Here is a 16,031-nt window from a genome sequence, read left to right as displayed (position 1 = left end):
AGGAAAATAGGTGCATGGCAGTGTGTATTTGACAAAATGCCATCTTGCTACATTGTCAAAATCAACGTGGGAAGAGAAGACACTTGAACCAATATAGAATGACTTGATTGGTATAAAAAGTTGTAGCATAGATACTGACATTTTCTAATTTCGAAATTGATTCTCATGCAAGTCATCAATCTTAGATGTCCATGGAACTATTTACTCTTCCATAGAAAATAATAGAACGTTTGGACAAAGAAAAAAAAAACTTGCTTCAGGAAAAGCAGCCCTGACAGGATAGCAGACATGATTTGTCAGTCAAACCATTCTTGGAAAATTATTCATTATTTCCAGCCTTCATTGTGACGCACATAAACGAGACAGTATATTGCTCTGTTTTTTCCTTTGTAATTTTGGCATTTTCACAAAGACACCGGTTTCGATGTGACAAACTCGTCTAGAAGCTGTGCTTGGACAGCTCAGAGACCTTCTTCACCCAGTCCCTGTTTGGTGCCTCTCCCATGAAGAGCTTGCCCCAGCTCCCTCAGTGCCCTTCTTCAGTGAGCGAGTCGGGGAAGAACATCTGGGAGACATGAACTTCCATCCAGGGCTTATTCCATTCACTCAGGGGATACCTGATTAACTTCAGGTCCCAACTGCATGGCCTTTACAGTGTATTTCAGTTTTATCCTAGCAAAAGTAATCCCTATTTTCTGTAGCTTTTATAACTATTTCTGTATCTACTATCATCTAAATCCTTTCAGGATAATATGAGGAGAACACTTCATTTTGAATAATTTATAAACAAACATTTTAACCCTCATTCTTAGGAGGCTGGATAGGCAAAGATTGAGGCATAGTTACACAATCGTGTGTTTGGTGGTGAGAGCCCATGCATCACAGATAGAGTGTGATATGTGTCCTCATGTGGCAAAATGGCCTAGGCCTTTCTGTATACATTGTATAAGGCACTAACTCCATACCCTCCTGGCCTAATCACTTCCCAGAGACCCCCACATCACAACACCATCACTCACAAGGGTTTGGTTTCAACATTTGAACTTTAACCTAACACATACACATATACCAACTTTCTCTCTCTCATACACACACACACACACACACACACACACACACGCCAAAAGAGACATATTACAGCTTTTTGAGCCTTGTGAATATACTTTTTCAGTTTTCTTATTGGAATTACCTACAAATGGATGAATCTAAAATCGTTTGAGAATCTGCCCCAAGTTTCCATATCTATTGTTCAATATCTATTGTTCCAGAGAGTGATTTTCAAATGATAGAATTGATATTAAGCTCCATTTAAAAACAAATCCTGTATATCCTAGAATGACTGAAAAGCATGCTCATGCAATGAAATAATATCCTATCAGAGTACTTTCTACCTGACTAGTTAATTTCTTTTGATAAAATTTTATTGCAGCAGATGCTCGTTTATGCACTTGGACCGTGTCACTCAACATAATAAGGATCCATGTCTTGTGAAGTTTACATTCTGTTGGGGAGATACAAAGATTATGCAATAAACCTAAGAAGCTAATTTGTATTTTAGAAGGAGATGAAATATTTCCACAACATACCAAAGAATCAAATAAATCAGGAATTGAGGTGAAAATGATGGCAGATTCAGGTTTACCTTGAGATATGAACAAGGTGGGGACGTCTGCGGAGCAAGGTATCAATGAAGAGCATTTCAGGAGGAGAGGCTGAGTAAAACAGGGTTTATAGGCAGGAGACTACCCATAGTAGTCAGAAGCAGTGACCCATGGTTGTAGCTTAGTGAGTGAGGGCATCAAGTTGGAGAGGTAGCAGGCATTGAGATGATGTGGAGCTATGTTAGACTTTTCAGAGTTTGGCATCTATATGGACAACATAGTGAGCCACTGCAGGATTAGAAATAAAGATGGATGTAATGGGACTTTTAAAGCACCTTGACTTCTGGGTTTTAAATAGATTCTGAATGAATATAGATTTGGGAGAAGAGACAAGAACAGGATGCAGAGTGCTGGTTAGGAGACAGTGAGGTTGGGATCTTGGGATATTTTGGAGGTTGAATGAGCAAAACTTCTTAATGGATGGAAAGTAATGTGTATGAGGGAAGCAGCACACAAAATGCTATGATGTTAATAGAGGTTGATGTTCCAACTGCAGGCAGTGGGGAATAGTAGCCAGAGATGGCTGTCTGAAGCTTCTCTGATTCTTCCAGAGTGATGTCATTCCAGAATACAGGTTTTTACATCCACAAGTCTGAACACTCCTTGTCCTTCAGCCCACAGTGCTTTTCTCTATGGTTTTTGCAATGGTTGGTTTGTTCATGGGTTGTAGTCCTCAGAGCTCTCCTTAGGATGGGACCGCTAAAGTAAAGGTGCCTTCTCCAAAGCTCTCTATCCCTACTGGTGTTTTCTTTTGTAGCCTTTATTGCACCTATCACCTTCAAAAGTATCCTGTTTGTCTGCTTTGTATTGTCAGTTTTCCCCACCAGAATGTAAGTTCCATTAGCACACATCTTATCACTTTGGCTCACTTTGTCCAGTAATTTGGGCAGCGTTAAACTCCTGCAAGCAATACCACACATCAGTATGTGGGTAGGGGACTACTGTCATGTAGCATATTTGAGCACAAACTGAATGTGATGCTATGAAACAGCTGGTAGAGCAATCAGAACGACCTGTATATAAATCAGTGACAAATGACTTGCAGACAAGTTGAGATTCATGATGTGAGAAAGATGTAAAATGATGGAATTATGGCCCTGCAGAGTTTAAAGGACCAGCCCACTATTACACAGGTGGGAATCTCTGAGAATTCCCATGAAGCTTGTTCTGAGGATTCCCAATGGTATGAAAGGCATTGTACAAAGTGGAAATTCCAGTGTTTGGTGAGTTTGTTCATTATTAATCTAATTGTGGATTTTTTTTTAAAAAAAATCTTTCTTTTTTTTTTAAACATAAAAAGGGGTATTTGATTAGGTAGAGTGGACTGAATATTGTACTTCTAAGTAGAGGAAGGTGTGGGTGGCAACAGAGCAGAGAGGGCTCTAGATCAGTAAGACCTTAGCAGGTTCCTTCTGGAGAGGAGAGAGAGGAAATCACCATGTCATGTCTCTTACAAATTGGCACAGAGAGGTCAGAGAAGGGGGAATCTGCTTCATGGATGGTGGAATAGACCCGGATTCAATACCAGCTTTTATTTATTCTGGGTATTAAGGTTTCACTGAAATATTCTCTCTCTGCCAGTAAGGCAGTATGAAAAATATATATACAGACAAACATGAAAATGATGATTCTAGCAATAAATTAATAAGAGTATGTTATAGTGAGGAATATAATCATTTATACTTTGAGAGCAAATATGGATGCCAGGTAAAAGACAGACTTTTGCTTGCCTGAGGTAGAATGAGAAACACTTTTATTCAGAGCGGTAATAATTTCTGAAAATAGTTCCAAAGTAATTTTGTAAGGAACATGTAAAAGCCATGACTAGTAGAATTAATTTGAAACAATACAGCTATGTCTTTGGAGCATAACATTTATTAATGAAGTTGCCTATTAATTGGAAATCAAGTGGCTGTTGGATACTTTTGCTGGGAGAAACTGTTTTGTGCTGCTGTAATGCAATACCATTAACTGTGTAATTTATAATGATCCAAAATTTATTGCCTCATGGTCCTAGAGGTTGGGAAGTCTGAGATCCAGGGATCAGTACCCGGTAAGGATATTTCTTTTATCACCAAGTGGCTGACAGTGAAAGTGCAAGAGAACAAGAAAGGGATTGAACGTAACCCATGAGGACAAGAGCTTACATGACCTGAACACTTCTTAAATGACCGTTACATTTAAACCCATTCCAATGCCCGCCTCCAGCTCCTGCCTCTACTAGCTTTCTGATGATACACATCCCGGAAGGCAACAGGTATGGGTCAGGTAGTTAGTCTCCTTCCATCCATTTGGGAGAACTGGAGTAAAGTCCTATCTCCCAACTTCACCTGCCAGTATGAGCATCCAGAGTGTAATATTGGATGGGAGATTGCTCTTCTATTTCTGCCTATGAAATAAATAAAATGCATTTCAGTTGAAGAGGAATATCCAAATCTCAGCATACAGTACCTGTTAGCCATTGCAAAACTCGTACCTACAAACCCATGCCTCTGTAGTCTTCCAGATTTCCCTCCTGTACAGTCTGAAGATAGTTTGGCTTGTGTTAGTTAGAAAGTACCATTGCAAGGTTTTATGTTCTACTAAGATTTTTGAGGTATGACAGCATTTCTTCTAGTCAAAACCACTCCAAAATTTGACCAATCTTATGCAGCTGCTATCTGATAAACCTTTATGAAACACGCTAACCATAGTAACGTAGGCAGTCTGAGGGAATAGATGTTTCCATAGGGGAGATGAAAACAGAAAAATACAGTTGTTTATTTTGGTCATAGTATAAAGTAACAGAGGAAAAAATTAAGCTGTATATATGATTAAATGCATTTCAGGTAAACTGAATTGAAATTAATTCAAGGAAATTGCCCAAAGAAAATATCAATCAGGAATCTATCAGGAATTCCTAAAGTCCGGAATAAACTAGGATAATTTAATTGTATAAGTACTTTGATATCCTTTGTGATTGGAAGATACAAGATAAGGATCACCGTGGTACCCCCCCATAATCAAACAAAACCATTGAATACACTTATACTTGGCTAATCCTTAGTGTTCTGGGCTAAATTCACTATTGTGTGGAATAAATTCACCACTGTCAGTTTTTCTCATGTGCAAACTGAGTCAAAGTTTAGGGGGATAAGTTGGAATACAAAAGCCCTAAAGCACATTCCACCTGTAACATTGGAATTCTTTAGAAGATGTGGACTTACACAGAAATTTATTGTGTGTCTCTTATAACTGTTCTATTATAGTTTAGAGCTGTGAACTTTTACATGTAGAATGAAGGAAAAATGAGATTGTTGCATGAAGATAAATGATTTGTGCTTTGAGAATGTGCCCAAAATGCACTCGGAGATCGTCTTGAGAATGTTCTTGAATTTTTTCATTGGCAGTTTGTATCACGCTGCCTCTAAAACTTAGTTTCCCAAACAGAAAGAGAAACAAAATACCTTTCTTTCAAAGAAGCTTCAAGAAAGTTTCACCTGGATTAGTGAGGGTTGTTGTTGGCTTTCCTAGTTGTGATTGTGGACACACCCTAATCTTTTCCTCCTGATGTAGCTATGTCATTCTCTTTCATTAGATTCCTTTTTCTCTTCACATTTCATAGGATCATTGGTCGATTCTGGCCCTTGCTTATTTTGTGGCACTGGTTGTACTGCTTTGCCCTCTCAGAATTCTATTGACCCACTGTAAACATGAGTTTCCTCTTTATGAGAACTACAATAAGTCTGACTGCTTCCTTTTTTCCTGTGTCCCATGATTTTGCACTGAATCATACTGTGTTGTTGAATTTTCAATTTTTGCTCTTATTTTAACCAACTAGCTGCGTGTTTCTTGAAGATAGAGTAATCTTCTGATGCTTCTTATATCGATGTACTTAACTGTGGTCATCTGTTGGCTTTTGTTGATATTCTGTTGGAACTTCACTCGAGAATTCTGGAAGACAAAATGACATTCTGAAATCTCATTCTTAACTTACTCTTAATAAATTTCTAAACCTATAAAGGAGTTTGTGCATGCTACAGGTACAGATCCAAGAAGATATCCAAACGCCCATTCCTCTCTATCCCTCAATACTATTCCTTCCTGTCAATCTTTTTTCTAATCATTGCAAAAACATAATTTCAGTCCATTCCATAATCATAGGCTTATTGTATCACTGATCACAATATACTGCAAATAAAGTATAAAGACCACAGTTCCAGAGGAATATAAATATGAGCTAAAAACCATCATAAAATGTCCACTTTGTTCCTATACACTTTGTATTCTGTATTAGTTGTCACATATCTGAAAAACATGATAAAATTTAAAAGCAGTGTATGTGTTTAAAATGTTTTCCTCCCATATAAGCATTTCGTACTCCTAGTCAAGCTCAGTCAACCTAGAGTACAGAAACTAATCAACCATGAGAACTAAGTAAAACATGTGTTTTTTTTTCACACCAGTCGAAGGATCTTTTTTCCCAGTTGCCCTCTGTATGTAGATTCAAGGACTGAATGCTGATCAGACAGTACATTTTACAAGAGTTTTTTTTTTCTTTCATTAAAGCACTATATAATCAGTTCTTCATCAAACACAACTAACAACATGAATATTCCTACTTATGCCTTAGGAGTTCTTCCTATTTTAAAAAAAGTTTTTTTATTTGAAAGAGTCATGTAGAGGAAAGAATCGACACAGAGCTCTACTATCAACTGATCCACTTTGGAGATAAGCCCAAAGGCCAGGCCTAGGCTGGGCCCAACCCAGGAGCCAGTTTCTTGCAGATCTGACATGTACGTAGTAAGAATGCAAACACTTGCTTTCCCGGGTGAATCAGTAGGCAGCTATATCAGAAGTGGAACAGCCAGCAATCAAATAAGAGCCCATAGGGGGCCCGCCATGGGTATCGCAGGTGGTGACCTAACCAGCTATGTCATAACACAGGTCCAAAATTTGTTGTTTTATATCTGCCAGGAACAGATTTGTTCATTTGAGAGGACCACTGATTTTTTTACATGATGATTGCAGTAGAGTCTAACAGCCTGCAAGAATTAGGACCTTTTGGAACATATTACATGAGTTTGTAATATTAAAAGGGAATTTATATGCTTAGAAAGTTGTTAATAATTACAGTAACTGGTCTTTCATTCATTCCAACAGTAGGAAAATACCCAACACAAAGCAGTCACACAATATTAATTTGTTCATTGAACTCCAAACATACTGAACTTTGTCCTCGCTGCCTGTTTAAAAATGCTTTTCATCTCTTGTCCAGGTATGATTGTATTAGGTGATTTGGAATAAAGGTTTTTTACTTGTCATATTGCAATTCCACATTAAAAATAGGAAGAAATATTTTTCAAACTTGGGAAACTTCCTCTGAATTGAAGATTTTTGTAATTTAAGGGAGAGTCTTAGTGAAATCATCAACTGTGTAAACTTCAAATATGTAGAACAAAAAATTACAATGCTGAAGATAATCACTAAATTGCAACAATTTTCATTTTTCCAAATACAGCTGAATCACTCAGTACAGTCCTTACAGCTGTTCTGTGTGTTACAGTATAAGGGAAATAAAGATAATGTGTACACAGTGAACAGAAGATAAAATTATATACTTTTCACGATTTAAATAACATTTTGCAGATCAATGTTTTACATGAACAATTTGTATCCAGTGAGTTTTGTAAGGGAGAGACTGAGGCTGGCACAACTGCCCAGCAGGCAATTCACAATCATGTCTTGATGAACTGCAAATCACGGATTCACTTGCTAAACTAAAGCAGATTCATGAAATCAATGGCTTTGCTATTCATGCAGGCTGTATATAGTTTTCCCTTTGAAAGAGTCCATAAAGCAGGTTTAATATTTGATTAAACTGAAAAAAAAGTGTGTGCACATGCCTTCATTTCCCTTTGCGTTGATGATTCTTCCATGAGGGCATGCTTAGGGATAGTCACCACTCGTGTGAGGTCACTGTGTCCTCATAGTAATACAGTGATGAGAGCTTTGTGCAAAATGTTCATGAAAAGCAGCATATCGAGCCGTGCTCAGGGACGAGCCTAACTGGTCAATTTATGCATTAACGACTGGTACTTCTCACGTGTCTTAGAAAATGCTAATCTGTTGCTTTGAAAGTCACAAAAGTGGAACAAAGTTTATCTCAACAATTTCCACATAAGAATAATTTTCCATAAAGAATTAAAGGTTCAGATATTAATTCGCATCAATATCTGTATGAACCTTCAGTAGTTGGGGGTTCCAAACACTTGTCTCTTAAGCATACTTCCTTCTTACCACTTCATCTGTGTGTCTGAGCTAGGGAGCATGAACACCAAGGAATTTGTTTTAATACTAACTGTGCAGGGAAGTTGTGAGAAAATCTATCCCTATGTACCTTTCATTACACAGGAAATATATGTCTTTTGGGAATGAATTAATAGAACTATGTTGTTCTGTGAGGTTTCAAAATCAGAGCTACCATCAGATTGTTCCCAAAATGAAATTCTACTTTCCTATACCGATGAACCTTTGTTTCTGATATAAAGCTCTAATGTTGAGATTTGCAGTATAGAATACAATCTGATCTTGATGTTGATTTTTAGGTTTCAGGATGTGTGTCAGTTTCTGAAGAAGCAAAATCAAGAATCAATTCTAGTTTTTCCCTTCAGTTTATTTAAAGATTTAGGGGAAATCTGGGTGTTTGTTTCTCTCAAGGAAAACAAAAATCTGAATAGCTGGTCTCTGAATCATAGAGTTAGTACCTATAAATTTGTGAAAAGAAATATTGCTGGTAAGAATTGAAAAATGTATTGGGAAAATAAGGGGACCCAGATATTTGAAACATTTGTCCTACATTCTCTTTTCAGGGGGATCTTGTAGTTTATTTACAGAAAAGTCTAGTGCCTGTGGTTGACTCAAGGGCAATTAAAAATGTCCAACAGAAAGAGAAAACAGGGATAAATTGTCTTCAATACCTAATGTTCTGAAAACTTGTGTATGAAAGCCTACACTCTCGCTATTTATACACTTCTCTGATGATACTTAATATTATATAAGTGTTCAAAATCACTTCTAGTTTCAATGGCTACTATTTTTGTTCTTTTTTTTCTCCCCTAGGGAAAATTATGACTTTGTTTTTCTTAAGTAATAGATTGTGTACTCACTTTGTATAGGTTTGAGTCTATCAAACCAAAAGTATCTTGCCAGTGTACCCAATATGAGATAATATGGGTAATGTGAGTTCTTTCTTTTCAATTTTAGAATCAACCTTGTCCTATGTTAGGCAGCTGGAGGCCAGAGTAAGACAGCTGGAGGAAGAAAATCGCATGCTGCCCCAGGTGGGTGATTTCCAGAAGCTCATAGCTAGTCAGTGTCATGTGAGTTGTAGCGTTTTATTTGGAATTTAGCCACATTTCTTCTTAAGTGATTGAAATCATTGTGTTGACAGTCATTCATCCATGTGCAGTGTGATTTTGTTCCATGATGGCCATCATATTATCCATATTCATAAGTGTTGCACTAAAGGGTATGGGTATCTGCACTGAGAATGTGAAGTCATTTTTAAAAGGAAAAAAAAAACGAAGAAATATAAAGATACCTTCAGATTATCACTCATAAATGTGTAGGTGATAGACACAGACAGGGGACACATTTACATGGGAAATTCACTAAATTGTGAGCTCGTGAAGTTATAGGCAGTTTGAAGGTTCCATACCTTAATTAAATGTGTAATTCCTAGTATTCTTTGTGGTATAATTAAATTCTTTCAGTGTAATATAGTGATGTTAGCAATTGACACGTTTTTATTTTGGCATTTTCTTTTCTCTGGTGAATGAAAAATGGTGCCTTTTAAGGGTATTTAATGTCTTGAGTTTCACTTCACAAATTGTTTCTGTCACATTGGTGAGAATGATGTTGGCTTTATGACGTAGTAATTTTCAATAAATGTTTTGAGTGGAATAAGACTAATGATTCAGTTTTAGTTTCCTTTATAGACCTCCATATATTAATGTATTATACATTGATTTAAAAGAGGTTTTCTAAACAATGAGTCACTGGTGTTCTTTCCATAATCTGGTGATGGATTTTAGTTTTTAAACAACTAATGTAAAATTGCCCTCCAAACAACTCATAAATAGTAGTTTAAAAAGCATAGATTGGTTGTAATTCAAGGAGAGTGGTTTAAGCATTAAGACAGACTCCTTGGAAAGACTTCGGAGGGCTTTTTAATCGCGTTTTTTAAAACTGCTTTTGCTCAGTAATGATGATTTGTGCTATCGTGTTTTACATGCAAAAGTGCTTCTTTCTTCCATTGCCCAAAGAATTGCTTAGAAATTATGAAATTAAAGAAATCAATCAGCTTCTCTCCTCAAACTATATATTAAAACTCAAGATGATACCAAGGGTTATTCACATAATAAAATAAAATGCTATCAGTTGGAATTTTAATTTTTCATCTTTATTTTCTTTTTCCAAGTCTTTTGCCCTTTTCCGCTTTTACATTAGAGCCACAGTAAAACCGTATTAGGGGCTTTGAACATTTTTGCAGTCTCTCCCTATTCTAAAGAAAGCAAAAAAAAAAAAAAAGTTATATATAGTCATACCATCCTCAGGCAATTGAAATGTAAAAGAAATAAAACAGAAGGTCCCACAAAGGATACATGTTTTTTGGTTTATATCTGAGTGGGCATAGAGACTCAGATCCCACATTAAAATGTCAATAACTGTGCTACCTTATTAAAATAAGCATTTAAATGTAAAAATAATTATAAGGTTATTTCAAGTCTAAAAGTATAGTGACAACTGAAGGAAAACCAGCAGAGTATTCCGTATATTTGATACAAATGCCTATTACTTGCATTGTTAACAGGAAAGATAAAGCAACTAAATTGTCGAATTAGCGCCTCTAATTATATGCTTTCAAATGCACTGCCTTGTTAGTATCAATGGTTGTCTTGTTCCACTGTTTTTTCTCTCATAAATGGCTAAGCAAGATCAAGTTTTACAGAAGTTAAGATGTCATTGATGTAGGATGCATTCCTATTATATGTGCCCCTGCAAAGTGTAAAGATGTTGTGTATTGTGTCAGATTCTTTTTGATCTGAGTTATTAAAAAGGGAAAACAGTATTTTAGATTTAGTGAGTAGCTATTTATATGTCAAATGTTTTAATATGCTAGCTGCTATTAAAACTATGCTATTGCACATTTATAAAAAATATTGTAGTTCAAACAACAATGTATCTGTTAAATTTCTAATGAGAGTGTTGCATTCATTTGCAGCTAAGTTAGTTACGATAGAACCATTTAATACACTTCATTGTGTGAACATAGGCTGAAATGCACAAATTCACTAGATAACTGAGTAGGATGGAACACAGGAATGAATCTTAGAGAAGTCGGAAAAAAAGAAATGGTATCCCTGTGGAATGCTGAAGCTTGGGATGATTTGCCTAGAGCCTTACATAATTTATTTTCCGATGTTTCTGTTAAAAATTGTTATGTTGAGATTTCCCTGCAGAAATGATTTCTGACTGCATCCTGTTAGCTGATTTGCAAGGTCAATTCAATGCAACAAGGTTATACCACTGCATAAATTAATCTCAGTATTTGAAAACTTGATTTTAGATTAGGAACTTGATCACTTTTCCTTGATTGGAAACACATTCCTTTTTACTCCCAGCTTGATGATAATATATCCATTTGTCTTAGGTTAAATGGGAATAAGAATGCAGATGGCAATTGGAATATTATGTATATTCGTTTTCTTTGGGGCACTTGTTGACCAGGTTCTTTGTTGATAGTTGATGTTAATTATATAACGCACCGAAAGCACTGTGTGGAGGACAAACTCTATATGCTTACTTTAATTATTTGTATCAAGTTGGACATAATCACTGCCATTTTAGGAACTTGTATTATCTATATATCCATCTGTCTATACACAAATAGATGCTTAAAATACAGGAAGGGTGTCATGCTTGTGAGTTTTTTTCTGATTAGGTGCAAAGATATGAATATTTTCACATGTGAATGAGGACGTTCTTACATTGTTGGCATTCCTTGTAAATGAAGGTTTGTGTCTGTGTCCATCCCAGAATGAAGGGCTCTTTCTTGAACAGTTGGAGGAAGCTGGTACACATGGAGTTGGCTCTATCCAGTGGTGAGGAGGAGATGGTAAAAGTGCGAGCAGATTCAGTCAGGTTGCCAGGCAGGTCAGCGTGCCGTGACTGCAGCGCTCTTTGCTTTGACGATGGCAATATCCTGCAAAAATCACAGAGCTCCACTTTGAATCCGGTGTGAGAGTGCTTTCAGAGGTATCCTAAAATCAGCTCAGTTTTCATTATTTTTTGATAATGAAACATTATTTGCTAGCCAAAATCATTTGAAAGGAATGTTTATAAAAATTTTATAAATAAATCACCTAAGTTGACATAAATCACCTAAGCTTAGGATGTTGTTCCTTGAGTACATGACATGATGTAAACAGTTGTTTGAAAATCACATTTAAAACATTTCGAAGGAGTGTATAGTCCCTCTCATAAGACCTACAGTACAAAAATTGTTCAGACTGGTCTGTGAGCTTTATTGCATGCTAAAATGAAGACTGTTATTTACATAAATCTAGTTGCTACCTATAATATTAACTCTGATTTCAATCAGTTAGTCACTAATAATATTAGAAACATTTTACAAGTGACATCGTGGTATAAAATGTAGTTTTATATGTGCCTTTTTCTGTATATACTTACATGTATAGCACACTTTCTCTGGAGAATGAGGCCGAGATTTTCTTTGAGCGTGGTAGAACCTCATAAGTCTCATAAGGAAAGCTTCTTTTTAAAGTCAAGGCATATCAGGTTAAGAGGCGTTAAGGGCATTGTCCTGGTCATATAACTAATACAGGGTAGTCTAAAGTTCAGGTGTAAGCTGATTCACTACTCCTTCCAGCAGTGTCTTCAGTAGTCACAGCACCTCATTATTATAACTCAGTGTAATTAAGCCACTGAAGCTATTTTCATCTTACTGTCAAATTCAATTTTCTCAATTTTTTTTCTGAAAAACAAATGGTAGATTGCTTAGACATCTGAGATGTGTTAGATGTTTATTTTATTCGTGCTTCAAGGGAAATAATATTCTGTTTTTCTGAAAACGGTAGTAACTCTAATTAAATTTAAAATGTGTCTTATAGGGTTGTCTTCTCTCTAACACATTTCCAAAATAACTTCAAAACCTTTTACATTTCGTTTTAAACAACACAAATATCCAGATTTGCATAGAACATTCATCCGTAATAAAATACACTTAGAGGGAGTTTTTTGGTTGTTGTTGTTGTTCAAAGTAATCTGCAGGGCAGGTGGGTGAAGGCAAAGGATAGAGTGCTGCTTTTGAAGTTGAGTTGCCATTTTACAGCCAAGTTTGAAGTCCTGCTCACATTCTGATTTCATTGTCCCTTTCCTCATGGTCAGATTTGCACGATTTGTCCATGTGTTACACCTGCAATTAAGAATTCTACTCAAGTAGAAAATAATTAAATGGATGGTACAAAATACCTACTTGATGACTTTATTATACATAAATAATTCTGCCCTTTGACTATTTTGAATATTCAGATATAACCCTGGATTAAAGCTATTATTACTACTTTTAACTATTCTTCCCTATTACATATTGACCTGGGGTTTTGAAATGTGAAGAGAACCCAAGAGATGCAGCATGCAGTTTGCTGCAGCTCCAAAGTCGATTAAGTTTGTCAAAATCTTCCTGGAAAATCTGCTCCCTGTGATCCAATGCTTTGGCACCATTTGATCACAAGCAACTTAGGTGTTGTATGCATCAGAGACTCCACCACACAAGCCACCTACATCTTGAGGCTGACATTGAGAGCCCATGTGGAGAAACCATGAAGGCACCTGGCACTGCCTGATGTCATCCTGCTGCCCAAGTGCCAGGGCTCTGCTGTGCTGTTGGGGAGGCAGGGCCACTGGGATTACCACCGAGTGGGCCTCATTCAGCAAATGTTTCTATTTCTGTTGTGCTAGCACACACAAAGGAAGCTAATTTTAGGAATGGAAATGAAAAATCTTGCCTGCCTATAATTTGGCTCCAGTACAAACTCACAATGTAGTCTTTCAGTGCCTTGCTAAGGAGGCAGGGCTGTTTTCCCAAGCAGTTTCGGAACAAAAGGGGAAAAAAAGCCTGTCACCCTTGCCAGAAAGGCTAAGAAGGCTACCCAGGAGCTAAAGAAATCAAGCTTCTTACTTCCATGGCAACACGGCCTGCATCCTACGTCATACCCCTAAGATGCCCCCTCACCTCCACTGGGTGCTCAGGTAGAAAATGCTTTTGGGCTGGACAGAAATGGGAGAAATTTTAGAAATGTATAGATTCCCTTATGAGCTTTTATTTCTTGGCTATAAAAATAGTTACTCAAATTTTTTTGTTCTTCTGCTTTCTCATAGTCTCTGACTTTGTTGTGCCAATTCTTTTGTATTGTAGGGCCACAAATACATGGTTGGGAATGTATCAGTAAAAATAGCTGTTGCACAAAAGATGGTCCAGGGAATGCTTGAAACAATTATTTGTATTCTTCCAGCGCTTATTTGCATGGGATTTACCATCCAAGCACTCATGAGGAGTAACTTGTTTAGAATTACTTATTTTACTCATAAACAGCAATGCTAATCATGTTTGCATAACCTGGGCAGATTCTGGATGCTACTGATAGGAAAAAATGCGCAGTTCACAAAGAATTGGTTGCTGCTGGGGTCATATATTTAGGAAAAAGTGGACTACACCAGATGAACAGTGCTATGGATGTCCGTTTTCTTTAAGTTGACATGGCTATCTAATTAATGAAAATAAAAGAGGGCTTCTGTTTAGTTCACTAAGCCTTCAGGGGATAAATAGAAGACCCACAAGAGGTATGGCTGTGATGGTAATGATGATATAAATGGACGTGGAAAAGCCATGCCGGGAAATGCAAATGCATCCTAGTTAAAGGAAAAGTTTATTTGTAACAGGAAAAATATCCAAGAGAATTTAATAGAAAAATGTCTACTGCAAGATGGAAACTCAAAGGGAAGGTTTTGTAATATTTTTCTGAGAACTCATGGTTGAAGAGTCCTGCATGAAAACTTTTGAAAGGTGATGAGAACTTTTTCTTTAAAGATCTATTTGATAGAAACAGAGTTTGAGTGTTCTTCCATTTCCTGGTTCACGCTGCCAATGGCTGCAATAATGAAGGGTCGGTGAGGCCGAAGCCAGGAGCCTGGAGATGCTTCCAGGTTTCCCACGTGGGTGCAGAGTTCCAAGCACCTGAGTCATCTTATGCTTTTTCAGGTGTGTTATCAGGGAGCTGCATCCAAAGGGGGAGCAACAAGGAGTTGAACTGGTGCCCATATGGGAAGCCAGTGTTGCAGACGATGGCTTTATCCATTGTAAAGCTGGTCACTAGGTCTCCTCATTGTAATGACAGCATGAAGGTGCAGTGGGAGTGTCGAGCAAAATATTGCATGTTTTCAGTGATCTTATGTAACAATGTTGTATTTATTGAAATTTATTTATTTGTAATGCATAGTCATATATATGAGAGAGAGATTTAAAAAAAAAAAAAAAAAGGAAACCTTTACTGATTTATTTCACAAATGAGTGTAACAGCCAGACCAGGCCGGCCTGATGCCAGGAGCTAGGAATCTCTCAGGTTTCCCATATGGGTGCCAGGGGCCCAAGCACTTATGCCATCTGCTGCTTCTTTCTCAGGTACATTAGCAGGGAGCTGGATTAGAAATGGAGTAGACAGGATTTGAACCAGTGCCCATAAAGGGTGCCAGTGTCAGAGGCTGCATCTTAACCTGTTAGGCTATAATGCTGGGCCCAGACAGTGCTGCAGTTTTATAGCTACACTTGACATGTTAATAATTCCTTCTATCACTAGGGCACATTGAAACAATTCTTTAAAAACTTTTGTGATTATGCAGTAAGGCGGAGGAATCCACCATGGGGGGAGGGTTGTGGGAGGGGTGGGGAGAATCCCATTGCCTATTAAACCGTATCACATAGTAAAATGTTATTAACAATAAAAAAAAATGTGATAGCCATTGCCGGAGTCCAGCTCCAGCCAAGTTCGGAACTTAGGAATGGTGCGTGGATTCAGTGGTAAAGTCACAGACACTGTCAGTGCGCTCTCGCTACAGCTCAAGAAGAAGCTGTCCTTTTCATTTACTCAGACACCTCACAAGCTTCTACACAACCAATTAATTGTTCTATTTTGACTTCAAGACTAAGGGGGCATGTACAGACATTTGGTCACTCCGTCTGCACTTCAAGGCTAAGCAGGTGCCCCTAAAGATAATTCTGCAAAATACTGTATTCATATTCTTCAAAGC

The 16,031-nt window shown here is 37.2% G+C and overlaps 1 protein-coding gene across 5 annotated transcripts in view; it reads left to right on the top strand.

Annotated features, from left to right (window-relative positions):
• The window catches only part of CCDC85A (coiled-coil domain containing 85A), a 194,257-nt gene that overhangs the window by 148,784 nt on the left and 29,442 nt on the right, over window positions 1–16,031 (top strand). For all 5 annotated transcript variants that reach the window (XM_040993424.1, XM_040993423.1, XM_040993422.1 and 2 more), the window contains exon 3: window positions 8,907–8,983. In XM_040993424.1, the coding sequence (XP_040849358.1) occupies window positions 8,907–8,983 (77 nt within the window). The remainder of the gene's footprint in view (window positions 1–8,906; window positions 8,984–16,031) is intronic.

Source organism: Ochotona curzoniae, unplaced genomic scaffold (genome assembly GCF_017591425.1).
Source record: "Ochotona curzoniae isolate NIBS_2020 unplaced genomic scaffold, NIBS_Ocur_1.0 contig_883, whole genome shotgun sequence".
NCBI lineage: Eukaryota > Metazoa > Chordata > Mammalia > Lagomorpha > Ochotonidae > Ochotona > Ochotona curzoniae.
Note: the sequence above shows the minus strand (reverse complement) of the source record. Positions and strands in the feature narration are given on the sequence as shown.